This window comes from Solanum stenotomum, chromosome 5 (genome assembly GCF_019186545.1).
Source record: "Solanum stenotomum isolate F172 chromosome 5, ASM1918654v1, whole genome shotgun sequence".
NCBI classification, from domain to species: Eukaryota; Viridiplantae; Streptophyta; class Magnoliopsida; order Solanales; family Solanaceae; genus Solanum; species Solanum stenotomum.
Genome location: NC_064286.1, coordinates 3807786 through 3826003, shown reverse-complemented (window position 1 = coordinate 3826003; position 18218 = coordinate 3807786). Strand labels below are relative to the sequence as shown.

The 18218-nt window shown below is 33.8% G+C and overlaps 1 protein-coding gene across 3 annotated transcripts; it reads left to right on the top strand.

Annotated features, from left to right (window-relative positions):
- The first annotated feature begins 6818 nt into the window (after positions 1–6818).
- Positions 6819–14708, top strand: LOC125865457 (uncharacterized). Of its 3 annotated transcripts, none has more exons than XR_007446350.1 (11): positions 6819–7082; positions 8378–8419; positions 8548–8692; positions 9355–9584; positions 9818–9875; positions 10984–11061; positions 11189–11277; positions 12355–12436; positions 13058–13218; positions 13323–13471; positions 14418–14708. XR_007446350.1 is itself a non-coding variant. In XM_049545654.1 (11 exons), the coding sequence occupies exons 1-10, from the start codon at positions 6922–6924 to the stop codon at positions 13461–13463; spliced, it is 1215 nt and encodes a 404-aa protein (XP_049401611.1). In that variant the 5' UTR covers positions 6819–6921; the 3' UTR covers positions 13464–13471; positions 14418–14708. The 3 variants fall into 3 exon arrangements, 2 of the variants coding, with proteins under 2 accessions (XP_049401611.1, XP_049401612.1); XM_049545654.1 differs by having other exon boundaries at positions 13030–13218; XM_049545655.1 differs by lacking the exon at positions 14418–14708 and adding an exon at positions 13798–13906 and having other exon boundaries at positions 13030–13218.
- The last annotated feature ends 3510 nt before the right edge of the window (positions 14709–18218 follow it).

The window sequence follows — 18218 nt, the reverse complement described above, 5'->3', positions numbered from 1 at the left end:
CAAACAACATGGTAAGCATTATTGGTCGATCTGAACCCACCACATATAATAATATCATGCAAAATACATGTAGGACATCACACACGACACAAAATTATCATACGTAGAACACCACGTAAGACGACAAATATATCTATTTATTCAATTTTATATAATTCAATACTGACTTGATTACAGTACCAACATGCATTGTACTGAAAAATAATATTTCCTTTTAAATAGGTCTTATGTGATACAGATTTGAATTTAATGCATATATGGATATCAAATTGAAAACCCAAAAAAGGAAATTTCATTAAGTGGACCCTCTGCATATGCCTTAACATAGACATTTTTGTTTTCATCTTATATATCCCGTGATGAATAAACCTACTTGGCGGGTTGACGTTAGTCCGGATAAGTTCAAATTTAATAATTTCATCGTGTGTCTCAAATTTATTTTTTGATGCCGAAGTTCAAGAAATTTTCGGGATTTCACGTGAGGTGTATCTAAATAACGATGGATCGTGTTGTTACACTATGTTTCATTTACAATATCTTTTGTGTAGTTTCTAATTATATACAAATTTATTTGAAACAAAATTAAAAAATTTATATTCAAATTTACCGTCAAACTTAAAATTAAAGTTCAACCCTTTAAATAGATATCTCGTGATTAAACCTAGCACTTTTGACATTTTAATTTTGGATTAATAACTTTAAAATTTTAACTGTTTTCAATCGTAGAACCTATATGTCAAATCGATAAAATTTGTATCGTAAATTCACCTTTTCATAATAATGCACTCATCATCTCGAAATTCTGAATACGCCTCCAAAAGAGAGTATAATATTATTTTTAAAAATATACCCATCGAACATAAATAAAACGTGTTATTCGTTTGAGGTGCTACAGTGGGGTGCTAATCATGTGTACAATAATAAAATCTGTACTAGAAGATTGAAGTAGCAATAAATAAGATGAAAACAAAAATGTACTAGGTATCAGTTCACTTCAATAATAAAATTTTCAAATTTCTTTAACTTTTTTTTTTAAAAAAAAAAATATATATTGTAAAATAGGAATGTATACTCCTTCTACCTTAATTTATGAGCCATTTTTCAATTATCGAGAAATACTAATTTGAGTAGTTGTGGAATTTAATACATTGGATTAGATCAGTTCAATATTTTAAAATTAAAACTTAGATCGATATTCAAAAAATTATACGAAAATATTATAAGTTGCAATTTTTCTCATGTCAATATTTTAAAAAACAACACACATTTTATAATGTTATCAAAGTCTCAAAGTTCATATAACTTGAATCTCGAGAAGAAAAAAGTGTTACAAAAATTGAGATGAGAAAACTATTATTTTATAATTTTATATAGGGAAAAGAAGTAAATATATCCCTTAATTTTGCGATTTAAGATGGATATACGCTCAAATACGTGCATAAGAAGATTTTGTTGACTTCTATCAACATAGTGCATCTCTGAGTAGCCCGTAAAAAATAAAGACTTTGATTGAATCATAGTTAATCAATAAATCTAGTCTTTCAATATATTTTTGATGAAATAAATATGTATCATAACTTCGTTACCACCAATTCACGAGAAAATTACTCTCAATAAATTAAAGTATATAAAAAGCATTGTTGTGCGGTATTAAAAAAAATTAAGATGGTAATCTTGGTCTGACGGATGATCCTTAAAAATCTATGGTGACAAATAGTTTTGGGACTTAAGAATTGATACTAAAGGTCTCAGTCCTAATTGATGGGGGAGCCTTCATTTCTATCTCCGTTCGGTACTAAGTGATACTCCCAACTGAATTTATATTGGTTAATTGAATAGGTCAATAATACTGATAAATTGAGACTAAACAGATAGACATTTTGTTTGGAAGCATCTTTAAACATGTGGAACTGAATGTAAAACTACTCATCATGATTTCTATACTCTCAATAGAACATGCATATTTAATAATCACGTGTAAAATGACATGGATTTTTCCTATTATGCGGGCTCATGAAAATAACTATATAAATATATTGAGTTATACCTAAAAACATGTAATCAAAGACTATTCATGAAGAAGAACTGAAATATCATGCTTTTCATATGAACTCTAAATTATATAGAAATCATTAACTGAAAAAATAAAATTTACTTTGGGACTCAATGGGCGAAAGGATATCCATTGATGAAATTTCACATACCCGAAAAGAAGATGAAACTTTTGAACTGGAGCTTGAGGATGAAGAATCTTAATTACTTATTTGAGAGAACTTAGATCGTAATTATTATGATGTTTCTAAGTGTTAGGATTGAACGAGGATGTTTAGTCGCCTGAATTCTCATTCCACCCACTTAGGATAGAATAAAAAATCATGGTTTAGGAGTTAAAAAAGTGGGAAATGATCAAAACAATCTTGACTAAAAGTTGTTGGAATATTTCACGAGGGTCATCTATGGACCATGGTTTGATTTACAAATTGTATATCCCATATGTGGAATTAGGATGTAATTTTAAGTCTCCGAAGTTTATTCCACGAGCTCAATCTACGGTCTGTAGATTGATCCACAACCAGTAGATTGGGTATGTGAAAATCAGGCCTAAAAATCAAGTTTCGGGTCTTTGTTTCACTTGTTCAATCTACAGTCCGTAGATTGATTCACGAGCCGTAGATTGGACCCATAAAACTCAGGTCCTTAGATTGGACCCATAAACTTAGAACCTAATCTCATCTGAGAGTGTCTTTGGTAAAATGGTCATACTTTTTACTTCAGACTCAAATTAACAAACGGTTGGAGGTATAAAAAAGAAGACTAACAAATCTTTATTTTGGTTGTTCATAGGCCATCTAACTCTTAATTTCTAAGAGATATGATCTGCGTTATTAGTTAATAAGACAAGCTTATTTATATACCCAACATCTCATGTATTTGGCTACTGTGGAAATTCTTATCTTAAGTTGGGATGTCACATACACCTCCTCTATGGACTCAGCGTCCTTGTTGAGGTTTGTCCCACCACATGAGATTTGACTAAACTCAACACTAAGGTTTGTCTTTCCTTATCGAGATTTTTCTAGAGATTTGACTAAACTCAACACTGAGGTTTGCCTTGCCTTATCGGGATTTGCCTAAACTCAGTGGAACTCTGTACCACACCGACAAGGTTGACACATGAGTAGTTCAAATACCATTTGTAACGGCCTAGCCCGCTAGTGATATTGTCCACTTTTGGGCCTAGGCCCGTACGACTTTAACACTCGTCGTTAGTTGATAATATTTGCTTACTTATTTATCCAACATATCTCCTATGTTTTACCGATGTGAGACTTGTTATCTCGTGTTGGGGTGTCACACGTTGGTTGCTTACTACTTGATATATACTACTCATAACGACGTCAAAACTCAGAACATCGTTTGTAATGTTAGATGTTTTCTCTGCCATTGTTCCAAATTTCTTGTCTAGTGTGGTAAATAACACTCCTTATATTGCCATACTATTTGTATTTTTGCAATAAATAAAAGCGGCTCAATAAAATTGATAACATGAAACCAAACATTAATTATAAGATATTTTCATAAGACATAAAAGTCTAAAAAGTTTATTGAGAAATAATATATTTAATATTTCTCCTTAGTAGTCCTTAATCATTGATTTTCTGGCTAATTTTACAGATAATGAAAAGTTTGGAAATTGCATAACAAGTTACAGTGAACTATTTTATTCATGAGATTGCTCTAGAGAAAGTTTATGAACAAGTTGTAATAAATAAGTAAAATTATTACCACAAATTATGTGTCTATGACATTATTATGTACTAAACAATTTTGTGGTTGTAATTTTCTAAGTTAATTGTTGTGTATTAAATAAAACTCTATTGCTTCCTACTAAAGCACCAAGAGAAGTTACCAAGTGTAGTTTCAACAAAAAGGTCTCAAATGACACTTTGGACAAGAGTGGTTCTGTATCACTAATTAATCTATATCACATAAATTCACAAAATTTATCTAGAATAAGATATAATTTTTAAAAAAATAATTTTATGTTATATGTTACCTCTATAAACAAATGACACTTTGAACAAGGGTGTTTTTATTACTAGTTAATCTCTATCACACAAATTCACACTTTTTTAAAATCTGGATATATTTAAACTAAAAAAAATATTATGCTATATGTTACCTTTATAACAAATGACACTTTAAACATGGATAGATAGTTCCGACACTAATTAATCTTCATCACACAAATTAGAGGAAAAGATCTTGAGTTGTATGCTCTTAATTAGTCTAATCAATCATTCGATTCAAAGAGTGAAACTATAGAGAATATATTTCAATTGGACAAAGAAAAATAATGAATAGAACAACAAGAGTAAAATACTCAAAAATAAATGAGTATTCTAAAATTAAATTTTTTTTAAATCAAAAAATTAATTCACTTTCGAAAAATTTCAACTNAAGAGTGAAACTATAGAGAATATATTTCAATTGGACAAAGAAAAATAATGAATAGAACAACAAGAGTAAAATACTCAAAAATAAATGAGTATTCTAAAATTAATTTTTTTTTAAATCAAAAAATTAATTCACTTTCGAAAAATTTCAACTATGTCACTTAAATTCTCTTCTTTCCCAATCAAACAAAAGAGAAATTGCAAGAGTAAGGCAAAACAGCTTGTTGAAAAATCTGAGATGGAAGAATGAGCTCTTTGAAAATGAATTCCACATATCTATTGTGCTTTCTTCAGGATGTAATTTTAAGTCTCTGAATTTTATTTCACGAGCTCAACCTACGGTCTGTAGATTGATCCACGACCAGTAGATTGGGTATGTGAAAATCAGGGCTAAAAATCAAGTTTCAGGTCTTTGTTTCACGAGTTCAATCTACAGTCCGTAGATTGATTCACGAGCCATAGATTGGACCCATAAAACTCAGGTCCTTAGATTGGACCCATAAAACTTAGGTCCTAATCTCATCTGAGAGTGTCTTTGGTAAAACGATCATACTTTTTACATCAGACTCGGATTAACAAACGGTTGGTGGTATCGAAAAGAGGACTGTCATATCTTTAATTTGGTTGCTCATGGGCCACCTAGCTCTTATATTATAAGAGATATGATCGTTTGAAGTTGACCCTTGCACGAATTTGTAACGGCCTAACCCACTAGTGATATTGTCCGGCCTGGGCCTAGGCCTGCTCGACTTTAAAACGCATCACTAGTTGGTAAGATATGTTTACTTCTTTACCCAACATCTCATGCTTTTTGCTAATGTGGAACTTATTATCTTAAGTTGGGGTGTCACATACACCTCCTCTATGGACTCAACGTCCTCGTTGAGGTTTTTCCCACTGCATGAGATTTGACTAAACTTTTGGTAGGATTAGAGAATGCCTGCTTCTGGTTCTTAGACTAGGAAAACAATCCAATCAGTGCGGTCAGTCCACCCTTCTGACGTACGGGGGTCAACACTGAGGTTTGCCTCGCCTTATCAGAATTTGCCTAAACTCAGTGAAACTTTGTACCACATTGACAAGGTTGACACAAGAGTAGTTCAGATACCATTTATAACGGCATAGCCCGCTAGTGATATTGTCCACTTTGGATCTAGGCTCGCACTACTTTAAAACTCGTCGCTAGTTGGTAATGTATGCTTATTTATATACCCAACATCTCTCTTATGTTTTGTCGATATAGGACTTCTTATATCAAATTGAAATGTCACGCGTTGGTTGCTTACTACTTGATACTACTCATAACGACGTCAAAATTAAGAACATCATTGGTAATGTTAGATGTTTTCTTTGTCATTGTTACAAATTTCTTGTCCAGTGTGGTAAATAACACTTCTTATATTGTCATGCTATTTGTATTTTGCAATAAATAAAAGTGGCTCAATAAAATTGATAGCATGAAACCAAACATTAATTATAAGATAGTTTCATGCGACATGAAAGTCTAAAAAGTTTATTGAAAAATAACATAATTAATATTTCTCCTTAGTAGTCCTTAATCATTGATTTTCTGGTTAATTTTACAAATAATGAAAAGTTTGGAAATTGCATAACAAGTTACAGTGAGAACTATTTTATTCACAAGATTGCTCTAGAGAAAGTTTATGAACAAGTTGTAATAAATAAGTAAAATTATTACCACAATTTATTTGTCTATGACACTATTATGTACTTAACAATTTTGTAGTTGTAATTTTCTATTGTTATGTATTGGATAAAACTCTAGTGCTTCCTACTAAAGCACCAAGAGAAGTTACCAAGTGTAGGTTCAACAAAAAGGTCTCAAATGACACTTTGGACAAGGGTGGTTCTATCCTGATTAATCTCCATCGCACAAATTTACACAATTTATTTAGAATAAGATATAAATTTTAAAAAACAATTTTATGTTATATGTTACCTCTATAAATAAATGACAATTTGAGCAAGGGTGTTTCTATTACTAGTTAATTTCTATTACACAAATTCACACCTTTTTTTTTTTTTAGATCTGGATATATTTAAACTAAAAAAAATATTATGTTATATGTTACCTCTATAAACAAATGACACTTTGAACAAGGATAGATAGTTCTGACAGTGATTAATATTCATCACACAAATTAGAGAAAAAGATCTTGAATTGTATACTCTTAATTAGTCTAATCAATCATTCGATTCAAAGGGTGAAACTATAGAGAATATATTTCAATTGGACAAAGAAAAATAATGAATAGAACAAGAAGAGTAAAATACTCAAAAACAATTGAGTATTCTAAAAAAAAAAAAAAATTTAAATCAAAAAATTAATTCACTTTCGAAAAAATTCAACTATGTCACCTAAATTCTCTTCTTTCCCAATCAAACAAAAGAGAAATTGCAAGAGTAAGGCAAAACAGCTTGTTGAAAAATCTGAGATGGAAGAATGAGCTCTTTGAAAATGGATTCCACTATGAATTCCACATTTCTATTGTGCTTTCTTCTTTTCTCTACTTATCTGAGCTATGGGGTCGCGTCAAGTTCATCTGCGACCACTACGATGCATACTAACAATTGGGCTGTTTTGGTCTGCACTTCTCGTTTCTGGTAATCTTTTTGCGTCTTTTTCCCATAAAGAAACATGGGTTTTGCTCCATTTTTAGCAATTTATTGATAGATGCGTGGTGGGTTTAGGCTGGAAGGGAAATCTGAGTAAGGGAACTTGAAGAACCCTTGTAAAATAGGAACTTTGAATTCAGTTTATTGAAGTAATTTTGATTTTAATCTTATAATGCTTTGTAATTTTTACTATGAAATCTGAATTTCTATTGTGTTTGTTTATGTTCTCTACTTATCTGTTCAATTGGATCGCATCAAGTTCATTTGCTATCACTAGAATGCATATTAGAGCCCTTTTGGAGCTATTTTGGTTACAATGATCCTTAAATGGTGGTGATTGTAGAAAGATTAGATTTTGGCAAGACTCGTGGCTTTGTAAACAGACTCCCTGTCCTTTTTAGATGTGCATTCAAGCAACATTCTATCTTAGCCAAACTTCAGTCACACCATGGGTGGTCCATTCCATTTAGGAGAAACCTCAATGATTGGGAAATTGATGTTTTTTTTGCTTTTGATGAATCAGCTAACCCCTCTCCCTCTGATTTCTCAACGTTATTCCATCATCTGGAAACACTATTATAATGGAATCCCTCTCTGAATAGCTATTATGCAGCCTTGACCAACCCTTCGCCGTGCATGTCTCCTTGGAAGATTTTATGGAAGAGTCTGTCTCCATACAAAATCATATGTTTCTCTTGGATCGTAGCTCATGGAAGATGCCTCACCATAACCTTCAAAAGAGAGGCAGATGCTATCTTTGTGAAAAGGAGGTGGAAGAAGTGAATCACCTCTTCTTACTTTGCAAGTTTACCCAACAGATTTGGCATCTCTTTTTAATCACTTTGACTTGGCCCATAAACACCTTGGACTTCTTGTTATCTTGGCATAAACTGGATTTATACAAATCGTTCAGGAGCATTTAGAAGACAATTCCCGTGGTAATTTGGTGGGTCATATGGCGACAGTGGAATGATAGAGTATCTGAAAACAAGAAGAAATACATGATTAATCTTAAGCTTAAGTGTCTATCCTTGCTTAGTTTGGTTCAACAAAGCTCCAAGTTATATTTTAGATCCGGAGGCAATTGTTGGCTTTCTTAGCTCCTTACCACATTGTAAAGTTCTCGTTTGGATGTACTTTTCATCAGAACTTCCTTAATGCTGTTTTTTTGCTATACATCAATAAAATACTTACTTTACCGATCCAGAAAAAAAACTTTTTTTTTTTCATTAAGAAGGCTCTATGTCTGCAAGACTCTTGACTTATTTGTTTTTACTCTTCAGGTTTAACTACAGACACATGGCTAACACTTTGTCTTTATACAGGTGGGAATTTTGCTTTTTAAGCACCATTATGATCATCATAGATTATCTTTGTTTTCCTTGTGTGTTTCCCATTTCTGAGATTAATTAACTGTACTCTAATATCTTTTCTATTTGTTTGTTGGAATTAGAACCGTAAAACGATTAGGCATACCTGATGAAAGAATTATTCTGATGTTGGCTGACGATATGGCTTGCAATACTCGAAATAAATACCCTGCACAGGTCTTCAACAATGAAAATCACAGGCTAAACCTTTATGGAGATAACGTTGAGGTGTGTAAATTCTTCCTCTCTCTTGTGGCTTTCTGTAGTTCTTCCAAATCAAATGTTAGTTCTGTGAGACATTCAGTTTTATTGACATTTAATCTAGCATTATCAAAGTTAGCTATTACTGTCATGATCAAGATGCATAGTAGTGGATAGTCATGGTGATCGCTTAAATTTGAGGATTGCTAATGAATGGAAGGCAGCATGGTAGACCGCACCATCATGTCTTTTCTGGACATATGGAATGAATAGCATAGGAGTCACAATAATGAGAAAATGTAAAAAACAATTAATTGATCTGTTTTGCAACAATATTTTGGTGTAAGGAAAAAATGACATGCTGTATGGATAGTTGGTCTAACTTGTGGAAGATATGAAATTAATCAAGCATAGTCATGTTCATATATTTTGACACCAACTTGGTGTTTATTAATCTTGTGACTTGTGAAAAAGAAAGTTTCAGTATTTTTAATCTCAAAATGTATCAGTATTTTAAACAATTTTAAGTTGGGTTCTATCGATAATTTTCTCCTAGGATCTTTGTAGATGGATGTTTGAACTAAATATTCTCTTCAGACTGGTTTGCTTATGATGAGTTTCACAGAATTAAGGTTATTTTATTACCTACTTAATGTACTGGTCTAATCATACAAGCTTCTAAACATCAGGTAGATTATCGAGGTTATGAAGTAACGGTTGAAAATTTTCTGAGGGTGCTGACTGGACGTCATGAAACAGCTGTTCCAAGATCAAAACGTCTTCTTAGTGATGAAGGAAGCCACATACTTCTGTACATGACAGGGCATGGCGGAGAGGAGTTTTTAAAATTTCAGGATTCAGAAGAACTTCAAAGTCATGATTTAGCTGATGCAGTGAAACAAATGAAAGAAAAGCGTAGGTAAAGAAATTTCCCTTGATTTTCCATTGCATGTTAATGTTGTCTTGTTAAACAATAACATTGGCTTAGGAATCATCTAATTTGTCTGGATATCTGCTATGAATCTTAGCACTCTGTTTGGTGCTCTGGCATTTATGCACAGGACTCCTTGTTGATTGTATCATACTGATGGGTAGTTTGTTTGCCGGTCCTCTGCGATGATGCTTTGTCATGTCTCCATTGTTCAATTTCAGATTCAAGGAGCTGCTAATAATGGTTGACACTTGCCAAGCTGCTACTCTTTTCTCGCAGGTGACTTTTGCCTTTTTATCATTAATGTCATGTTGTTCTAACAAAATGTCCAATGACATATTGCTACTTCATATTCTTGCAGCATCCCGAAATAGTTAGTCCATATCAATTACCATAGGAAGTATTCAATGTAACGTATCAATGTTGGTCCATTCTCCTATTATTCTTGAAGTATCTAAAGAAACTAATTCTGGTTTATGTTGCTTGGTCTCCTTTTGAATCGATCTTTACTTTACTTTTGTTTATTAAGTTATCTGTTAGTATCTCTAGGTAAATTTTAAATGTTCGCCACCTCTATCCTTCAAAATGCCTAATAATTTGACCTTCCCAAGTGTAATGGTTAGGAATGCCTATCTTCACTTGCAATATATGCATGGCAGGACATAAGGATGGTAAAGATAAATCTTTTTGAAGACTGTCCTTGATGCAACAAAACTCAGTTGAAGGCATGCTTCATTCATCATTTTATTGCAAATTAATACACATAGAGGATCAATATTCATGATTGGGCTGGAAATTCTGAATATTTTTTGCTCCTGAATGTTCTAAAATATCGTAGAATAATGAATGCTTATAAGTTTCTGAAAAGAATCAGTTGCTGGCAGAATTTAGATTCAATTTGCCAACCATGTGGGACACAATATCTATCAGACATGTCCAAAAATTTCTGAGAAATGCCCATATTTCAATGCTTTTGCGATCAGAGTTGCATGGTTGGGTTCTTGAGAGATATCTTAGTAATTAAGTTAGAGTTGCATGCTTTCTTTTATATATATAAAAAAGATTATGTTTGATGACAGCTGGCTCTTCGAACTTGATAAAAAGTTAATGAGGAAATACCAGCTGTTAGCTATATTTTGGAGTAAGCTTTTAGATTGGAAACTATCAAATTTCATGCGTTATTTTATAATTTTCTTAGTACCTTTATAACCATCTGAAAACTCATTTTGTTCTTTGATATCCATTTCTACTCTTTATGGGATGCCTTCTTTTTTATCCCTCACAAAAGGGGTTACTGGTTAGGACGTCTTTTTAAATCAGGGCCACTCAATGCATAAGATGTTCTTACTTGGATTTTGGTAGAACTGAAATATATTTTTCCTTGTAGCTTCAATCACCTGGCGTATTGACAATTGGGAGTAGCATGAAAGGAGAAAATTCATACTCGCATCACTTGGATGCTGATGTAAGTGTTAACTTAATGAAAATCCCTCATTTAAAATGCTTATTGTGTTCACAAGGGAGACAAATATGTTCTCCTTGTATTCAAAAAATTGTGTGGTTTTTCATCCTCCTTCCCTTCTCTGGTACAGGTTGGCGTCTCAGTTATTGATCGATTCACATTTTATACTCTTGCATTTTTTGAGAGGGTGAACATGTATGATAATGCCTCATTGGGCAGGTAATTGCATTTCATAGATGTAGGTGTAATACTGGGCGCTTTTCTTGATATTGTAGAATGTAAGTCACTTTTCTTGAAAATTATATATTGTATCACTACTGACATCAAATTCCAATCATCCACTACTTGTTTGCTTTACATTTGTTACTGTAATTATGGCTATACAAGTGCAGAAGCTGTATTTATGCTTCAAACAGGTGGATTATTCCTGTCTGGACAATAGGCTGCGTACTCACACCCAGCCCTACTTTTCACCACATATAACTTTGTAGCATGAGTTGCTTCATTGTCAAAGGGAGAGTCATCCAGTTGCATAGAAAGGTAACAGTGAACGAGGGTATCTTTCTTAAAGATGCAAACCAAAGAAGAAACAGGAATGGCTTTGGAATGGCCATGGATCAGCTATGAGTTTCACTTGATAATAAACATGCAGAGTATGGTCCTTTAATTGAGAATCGTGGATAATTCAGAAAATTTTGACGGATGAATGTCTGTCTGTTCAAGGGTCTGACTGTAGCCTGGCCCACACGGATTTTTTAAAAATCAAGTGGGAAGAATCAGAAAATCATGTGGGGGGAGTCTCATTCAAGGCATTTAGATATCCATATCAAGCATGTACCTTATTAGGTTGGTTGTGGAAATTACCTTATACTTAGAAATGCTAGTTGGATTATTGAAGTTTTTTATGCAAACCTTGGAACTGTAAAAAGGCTACTATGTTATAAAGGAATATTCAGATGATAATCGATTTGCCTGGCTCATATCTTCGATAACCTACCTGCTCAATTCATACATGACATATGGACTCTACCGCATGGTCAGAACAACAGTAGATGCAGAATACTCTAGTTTGAAAAGGATAGCTGTCTGGGTACTTGAATACTGGTAATCCCTGCTGTTGCATTAGACTATGCCTCGTGGATTCTAAAACTTCTGCATGCCTTTCGCCCTTTTTTCCTCTCTTGGCCTTCTCTTATTCAGAAGATGATATGTGTTTTGGTTGTTGTTCTAAACTCTATCTGTTTGTCAATGTGCACTCTTTTTGATAGAATCTCCTTTCTCTTTTTCCTATCGCAGTCTTTTCAGTTCATATAACCCAAATACACTGATGTCAACGGCATATTATCGAACAGATCTATACCCTCGCCGACTAGAAGAGGTACACAGTTAAAATTATTATTTTTATGTTTGTTTCTATGCCATTCAACTTTGCTCTCCCTCCCCCGAAGAAAAGGAAACAAATGGAAAGAAAACTCAACGGAAAAGAAGAAAGAAAGAGAAAAGTAAAGGACTTGGTGGAGATAGGATAAACTAGACGTAAGGAAAAGTTGCACTTAATTGGTCCATTTTATGTATAGTTGATTGGGTAAGAAGTTTAAGGTGTTAACTTGCATGATGGATTTGTAATAGTAGAGGAAATTTCCAACTTTAGTTAATTACCATGAGGGTTAACTGGTGTCAGAAAACTTGTTTTAGTATGTAGAGAAGTATTAAAAAAAGGTTCTAAAGGTAAAAAGGGGCTAGTAGCACAAAATTTTACAAATCCTTATTCCCCTTTTATGTTCAAAATTGTAACAACAGATGGAGGCTAACAAATTTTGGTGAGCTGCTTTAATTTAGATGATTACCTGATATGGTACTTCTGGAAAACAATTACCTTATTTTGTTTTTGTCACATATTAGGAAAGGGGAATTTGATCTTGGTATTCTGAACTGATGCACCTTCGAACATATTTACTCTGTCACTGATAGGTACCCGTGACAAACTTTTTTGGTTCAGTCATGGAGACGATACACACTGATTCTGCATATAAAGCATTCGCTGGCAAAGACTCCAAGAAGTCTACATTAGAGATGCCTCTTCGGCAGTCCAGCCAAGACTTACGACGAGCACTTGCAAGTTCAGATGTTCAGTATCCAACTAGTGACTCAAATGTTGAGGTCAGTTTTAATTTCCGCCTCTTTCTAAGCTCTTTGGAAACTTAATAGGCTATTGCCAACCCCATTTAGAAGAAAACAAAGTTTGATTAGGAATAATGCTACAGGATCCACAAGATTCCTGTCCTTTCACAAACTTTTGGATTTCTATGCATGGTAAAATGAACAAGGTTGAGGGTCTTGATAGCTGGGTGAACTATGGCTTGTTTTTGATGTTTCCAATGGTGGCAATGTCTTCTTGGATCTAGTCTTGAAGGTAAAAGAAACCTCCTTTTTGCTTCATATTCTCTTTGATAAGTAGTCTAAATATCAGTGGTAGCTATAAGGGAATAAAATCTCCTATACAAGGTGTAAACAAAGTTACATGTCACAACTATAGAACTGTTAGTTTATCCACCGTCTCTTTAAGTATCTACACTCCTATCCTGTGGACTCCAAAAATTACACAAGAAATAAGAAGATATTCGAGATGTGAAAAACATTACTTTCCACCCCTTGAGGCTTCTTTATCTGAACTGTCTGCTTAAGAGCATGAGGGGGTTAATGCCAGATTCCGGCCTTCTCTTTGATGTTTCCTTTCAGCTTCTAACATGACGGCAGTTGGTTAGCCGATGTAGGCATTACAGAGCTGGATTCAAGCATATTGAAAATAAAATTACTCAATCTGTGCATCATGGCAACAATGAACCCCTATGTGGTTAGCATCCAGCCTATTATATTTGCAGTGGAAGCACCTGCTCATGGTAACACACTTTGACTATTCCACCAAGTACTTGCTACCTCCCACTTTCTTCCATGACGGCAGTTGGTTAGCCGATTCAGGCATCACAGAGCTGGCTTCAAGCATATTGAAAATAAAATTACTCAATCTGTGCATCATGGTAACAATGGAGTGGTTAGATCCAGCCTATTATATTTGCAAAGTAAGCACCTGCTCATGGTAACACACCTTGACTATTCCACCAAGTACTTGCTACCTCTCACTTTCTTCCATCGAGATTAGGCAGATGAAAGCATCTCGGGGGTTTTCCCTAGTCTTCCATGGTTCTCATACCACCTCAGTGACCACTACGCCACGCACTTGAGTGCTGATGTGTGCTAGGATCTAAATCTGCATCTACCTTCTTCTGTTCTTCCCATCTGTGATATAGTTTCTACATTTCTCTTTGAGTTTTCTTGACATTTGAACCATTTTTTTTCAGTTTCAGAAGTGGAGACAAGACATCAAATGGATACTCTGAAGGAGCGCCATGGTCCTGCGTTGTTTCATTTCCATGTTTGTTGAAAATGTTGGCCCAGTAGAAGCTGTTCTATCTCACCAAAAATACACAAGCAACTAGTTGAGGTGCCACCCTTGCACTGCAAAATAGAAATTGCAGAAACTCTTTGACAAATAGTGCAATGTAGAAATTCTTCCCAAGTTCTCTGATTTGGGAGACATCAAATAGTTGAGCTATTAATACTATACCATTCCATATGGTTTGATTTTTAAATTCAGTTTAGGTTTTCTGCGACACGGTAAATCCGTAACCATAATTTATTCGACTTCAACTTACATATTATACTCATATAATATACTCCCTTTGTCCCAATTTATGTGACTTACTTTTTTTTTTAGTCGGTCCCAAAAAGAATGATTCATTTCCATATAAAGTAACAATTTAACTATAAAATATCTATTTTACTCTTAATGAAATGATTTATAGCCACACAAATTTCTATTATTTATTTTGGATCACAAATTTTAAAAGTCTTCCATTCTTTCTTAAATTTCGTGTCGAGTCAAACTACCTCACATAAAATGGGACGGAGGGAGTAGAATTATGGCTTTGATTTTTCAAGAAATGTTCCAATTATATCATACTAACACCTTGTTGACATCCAATTTTGACTCTCCATAATAGGAATTATCTTTCAAGATTCTTTAATTTTAAACGGTTTGAAATAATTAATTGATATATAATAAAAAAAAATCAAATTATTTTTTCAAACTCTTTAAAGTTATTTTAGCCATTTTTATAGCATTTTAAGTAATAATAGATTTTATATAATTGCGTATATAATTAAGAATATTTTTTTTAAAAAAATCATATAAAAAAAAAGAAGATTTTACTTTACTTTAGTTTAAATCATAATTACAATTTTGAGTTAATTAGTTTATATTTAAATTAATCACTTTATAATCAATTTGACTATGTTATTTCGTTAAGATTAAGAAACTCACTAATTAATTTCTATACATTCGTCTCATTTAGCTTTTGGCCGAATTCGCCAATTAATTCGACTAAGCTTTTAACCTCAATTGGTGATAATTTCAATTGCAAACATAACCATATCCTAGCTTTGGGTTATTCATTCAGTCCAAAATATTTTCGACAGCCTACCAAATTCATCAACCGATCTAATTTCCCTTTAAACCGGTCCAATTCCATTTTTCTAGGACAAATTACTTAACTATTTTCTTTTACTTACCTTAATATCCATTTATCCCTACTTATTTTAAAATTTTCAAAAATCCCTTATTTATCTATGTATCCCGCATGTATCCCGTGCACAACGCTATGTATCCCGCTATGTGGAATGTATCAAATGTTATGTATCCCGTGCACAACGCTATGTATCCCTCTATGTGGAATGTATCAAACCTAATGAATCCCGTGCACAACGCTATGTATCCCGCTATGTGGAATGTATCAAACCTAATGTATCCTGTGCACAACGATATGTATCCCGCAAACATCATTTTTAAGGGATTTTTGGTAAATAGAAAACTATAAGGGATAGGATGTTATTTAGTACTTATAATATGTGGTTCCTATAATTTATACTTTTTCTAATTACAGCAGCCCGTTACTTCAATACAGTGACCCAACGACCCATCCACCTTAAACTCAACTCGGCCCAATTTCTCTGATCAACAAAGAAAACCCAATTCCAATTCAGCCTTAACAGCAGCAAGTACACGGCAATTTCAATATACCCAAGCAGCGTCAATCACAACAGCAAGCAAACGACGTCGATTTCAGCAGCAGCCACGTCATTCACAACAGCGAGCAAACGACGTCGATTTTAGCAGCAGCGGCGTCAAATTACACGGAGCAGCTCACGATTCCAAACGGCGAAATACACAGAAAGCAGCAGCTACAGTAGGCGTACAACAGTACGCTGCTTTTCCTTATCATGTTCTCCAATTACCCCCGACAAACAGTACACATAATACTGGTCCAACGCCGATTTCAGCAGGGAACTTCGTCCTTGCAGCCTAGAGATGGCACCACATAGCATTCAAAGGACGATGGGTCAATCTTAGCCCTCCATCTCACCTTCAATCCATTGAAATTGCAAGAATCATTGGGAATATGCTCTTGTTCTAGATAGAATTCCGTTTGAAGTTCAAATTTTGGCCTTTTTTTAGCCCGATTCTACCCTCATCTGTTTCCCCCCAAATCTGTCATATTTCCTCCTATAAAAGCCGGTCATCATCTTCATTTAGAGAGGGGTGACAACTTACATTAGATTGGGAGAAAATATGGAGAATTAGCAAGCATTTGAGAGGAAGAAATACACTTAAACCAAAAGTCCTTGAAACTGCAGAGAGACCAGAAACGAGATTTCGTTCAGTCTTTGCTCTTGCATGCTTCTATTTTTGTTCATCCAAGTTCGTCGGGTTTCTTTTTGTGGTTGTGGAAGCTCGCCCTTGTTCGTTCTCGTTTCTAGTCGTTGCACAACAAAAGGTAATTCCTACCTTCATCTATGTTTCACTGGTTTGTTATTCCTTGATTAGACTCTTGTGCTTTGGGGTTAGTTTTCTTAATTGTTTGCACATGGGGATGTTTAGTTTTATTCAACTTAGTAATTTCTTAAGACTGATAGTTCTTCTGTTCATTTGACTGTATTTTAATGTCGATTATTCGTATATAAATGTGATGAGAAAGGAGGTAATGGTTTTGGTAGTCTGCTGTTGTTTTCTCTTTATTATTGCAAATCTTTGCAAGTGATACTTGTCTTGCTTGACAAAATATGTTCAGTTTCTTTTCTTTTTTAATCAAAATATTGCTCTTTTCTTGCTCCATTTTTGAGGACTTATTTGGGTTAAAATATGTCGTTGTTCTTAAATCCCCACATCTTAGGAAGGTTCATTTGAGTATAGCTAGTGTTGTTCTCCGAATATCTTTAAAGCATTTAAGTGACTAAATGGATCTGTTGGTTCTTATTTTTGCAAGGTTTGTTTTGTTACTGCCCGGAATAGTCTATTGCGATTTATTATATCTTGAAAATTGTAGCGTATTTCATCTTCTGCTCACTCCAGATTTGGTTTCGAGTTTATGAGATGCGACCAAATTTTGTTTTCTTCATAAGCATGATTGTTAATAGCATGAGTTCTTAGCTAATGATATTTGCTCTTAATCTGCTATTTTCAAATGAATCCTTGGTTGTTTGATTGTCATCTAGCTACTGTTTGAGTCATTCATGTGAATCGTCTTGAATCTTGGCTTGTTTAATCTTCCGATATTACTGTTCGAGTCTATCCTGATCGTGCTTCATAAGTCGATATCCATAAGTTGCTATCAGTTAATCTTCAATACAACTTTCTCTCTCTAGTGTAATATGGAGTTTTTTTTTTTAAAGAATATTCATTGTTTTCCGTTAGTTTCATTTTGTTTTGTCGGAAGAAAGTGTGTATATGCTATAGTGGTAGTTCTCCTTATTTGGTTTAATCATCTAATAGGTTAATCAAATGTTTTATTATTTTTAGAGTTTGGTTGAAATTTATGTTGGGAAAACGCGGACAAGCACAAAAATATATATGGTAAAAGTAATGGAAATAAGAAAAGAAAATAATGACACCAAAAATTTTACGTGAAAACCCTTCTAAATAAGGGAAAAACCACGGGCCAAGAGGAGCAACTGATATAACTATAGTAAGAAATTTTACACTGTGTAGTCACGAATATAATACTCAAAGTGACTACTACACACTCAAAAGGAATAACACTCTTTTG

Excerpts from the sequence above, each read along its gene's own strand:
- LOC125865457 (XM_049545654.1), top strand. The coding sequence starts at position 6,922 with ATGAGCTCTTTGAAAATGGATTCCACTATGAATTCCACATTTCTATTG. Across the intron at positions 9,585-9,817 it reads CAAATGAAAGAAAAGCGTAG|ATTCAAGGAGCTGCTAATAA; the intron begins GTAAAGAAATTT and ends GTTCAATTTCAG. Across the intron at positions 11,062-11,188 it reads CGCATCACTTGGATGCTGAT|GTTGGCGTCTCAGTTATTGA; the intron begins GTAAGTGTTAAC and ends TCTCTGGTACAG.